The 1,004-nt window shown below is 37.5% G+C and overlaps 1 protein-coding gene across 1 annotated transcript; it reads left to right on the forward strand.

Moving 5' to 3' along the window:
- Positions 1 to 18: 18 nt before the first annotated feature.
- On the forward strand, positions 19 to 948 carry LOC117101376 (the record flags this gene model as incomplete). Its single annotated transcript, XM_033241351.1, has 1 exon — positions 19 to 948. A coding segment is annotated over exon 1 (930 nt), but the record flags the coding sequence as incomplete, so codon positions are not given.
- Positions 949 to 1,004: the final 56 nt, after the last annotated feature.

The following is a 1,004-nucleotide window of genomic DNA, read 5'->3' on the forward strand; positions in this document are numbered from 1 at the left end:
GTTAAAGAAGAAGAATGGATGGTCCAATGTCAGGAAGAGTTCCTTTCCGAGATGAGGGTAATTGAATTACATCTAGCCGAAGTGTGGAAAGACAAGTCTGAACAGAAATCAGAGATTGTTCAAGATGCTGAAACAGTTGAAATCAATCCAGAGACCAAAGAGAAGGTCGAGGTAACTGAAAATAAAGGTAGCAAAAATGAACAAAATGTTGAATCAGAACCGCCTAAGGCGGATGAAAATGTTAGTGTTAATGATGTAAATGTAAAGAGTAATGAAAGTTTAATTGGCTTGTTTCAAACATTGGCTTTGCCAAAAACCAAGGTTAAGCAATATGAGGGAGATCCTTTATATTACCATGCATTTATATCAGGTTTCAATAATATGGTGACAAATGTACCAGATTATGTGTTAAAGTTAAACACCTTATTGTCGTACTGTTCAGGCAAAGCCCTAGAGTCTATACAGTTTTGTGTATTAAAACCACCTAAGGAAGGCTATGAGGCTGCGTGTAAAACGCTTAAAGAGAAATTTGGCAATACAGGAGTGATAGTGCAAGCTTGGGTGAGTAAAATCACAGATAGACCCAAGATAGAGGTTAATGCATTAAAACAGTATGCAGAGGATCTAGACAATTGTTTCCAAACCCTTAAGGAATTAGGATACCTCAACGAATTAAATAATCAAAGTAGCCTAAAACTAATCATTGAAAAATTACCAAGATTTCTTAGAAACAGATGGCAGAAGGAAAACTACCGACTGAAATTAAAATCCGAGAATGCTACACTTGAGGATGTTGTGAAGTTCATTAGAACATGTGCACTGGAAGTTAATGATCCTGTCTTCGGATTCAGTGAAATCAGGCAGCCAACTCACACAACAAATGTTAGAAAAGTACAGGTAAACAACTTGAACTGGAATGCAGATCGAGAAAGATCACCGAAGTGCTGGGTATGTAAGTCTAATGAACACTGGCCGGATCAGTGTAGCACACTGCTAAAGGCTAA

The sequence above is a fragment of the Anneissia japonica genome, unplaced genomic scaffold, assembly GCF_011630105.1.
Source record: "Anneissia japonica isolate Jap-2015-1 unplaced genomic scaffold, ASM1163010v1 scaffold43895_len996_cov114, whole genome shotgun sequence".
Lineage (NCBI taxonomy): Eukaryota > Metazoa > Echinodermata > Crinoidea > Comatulida > Comatulidae > Anneissia > Anneissia japonica.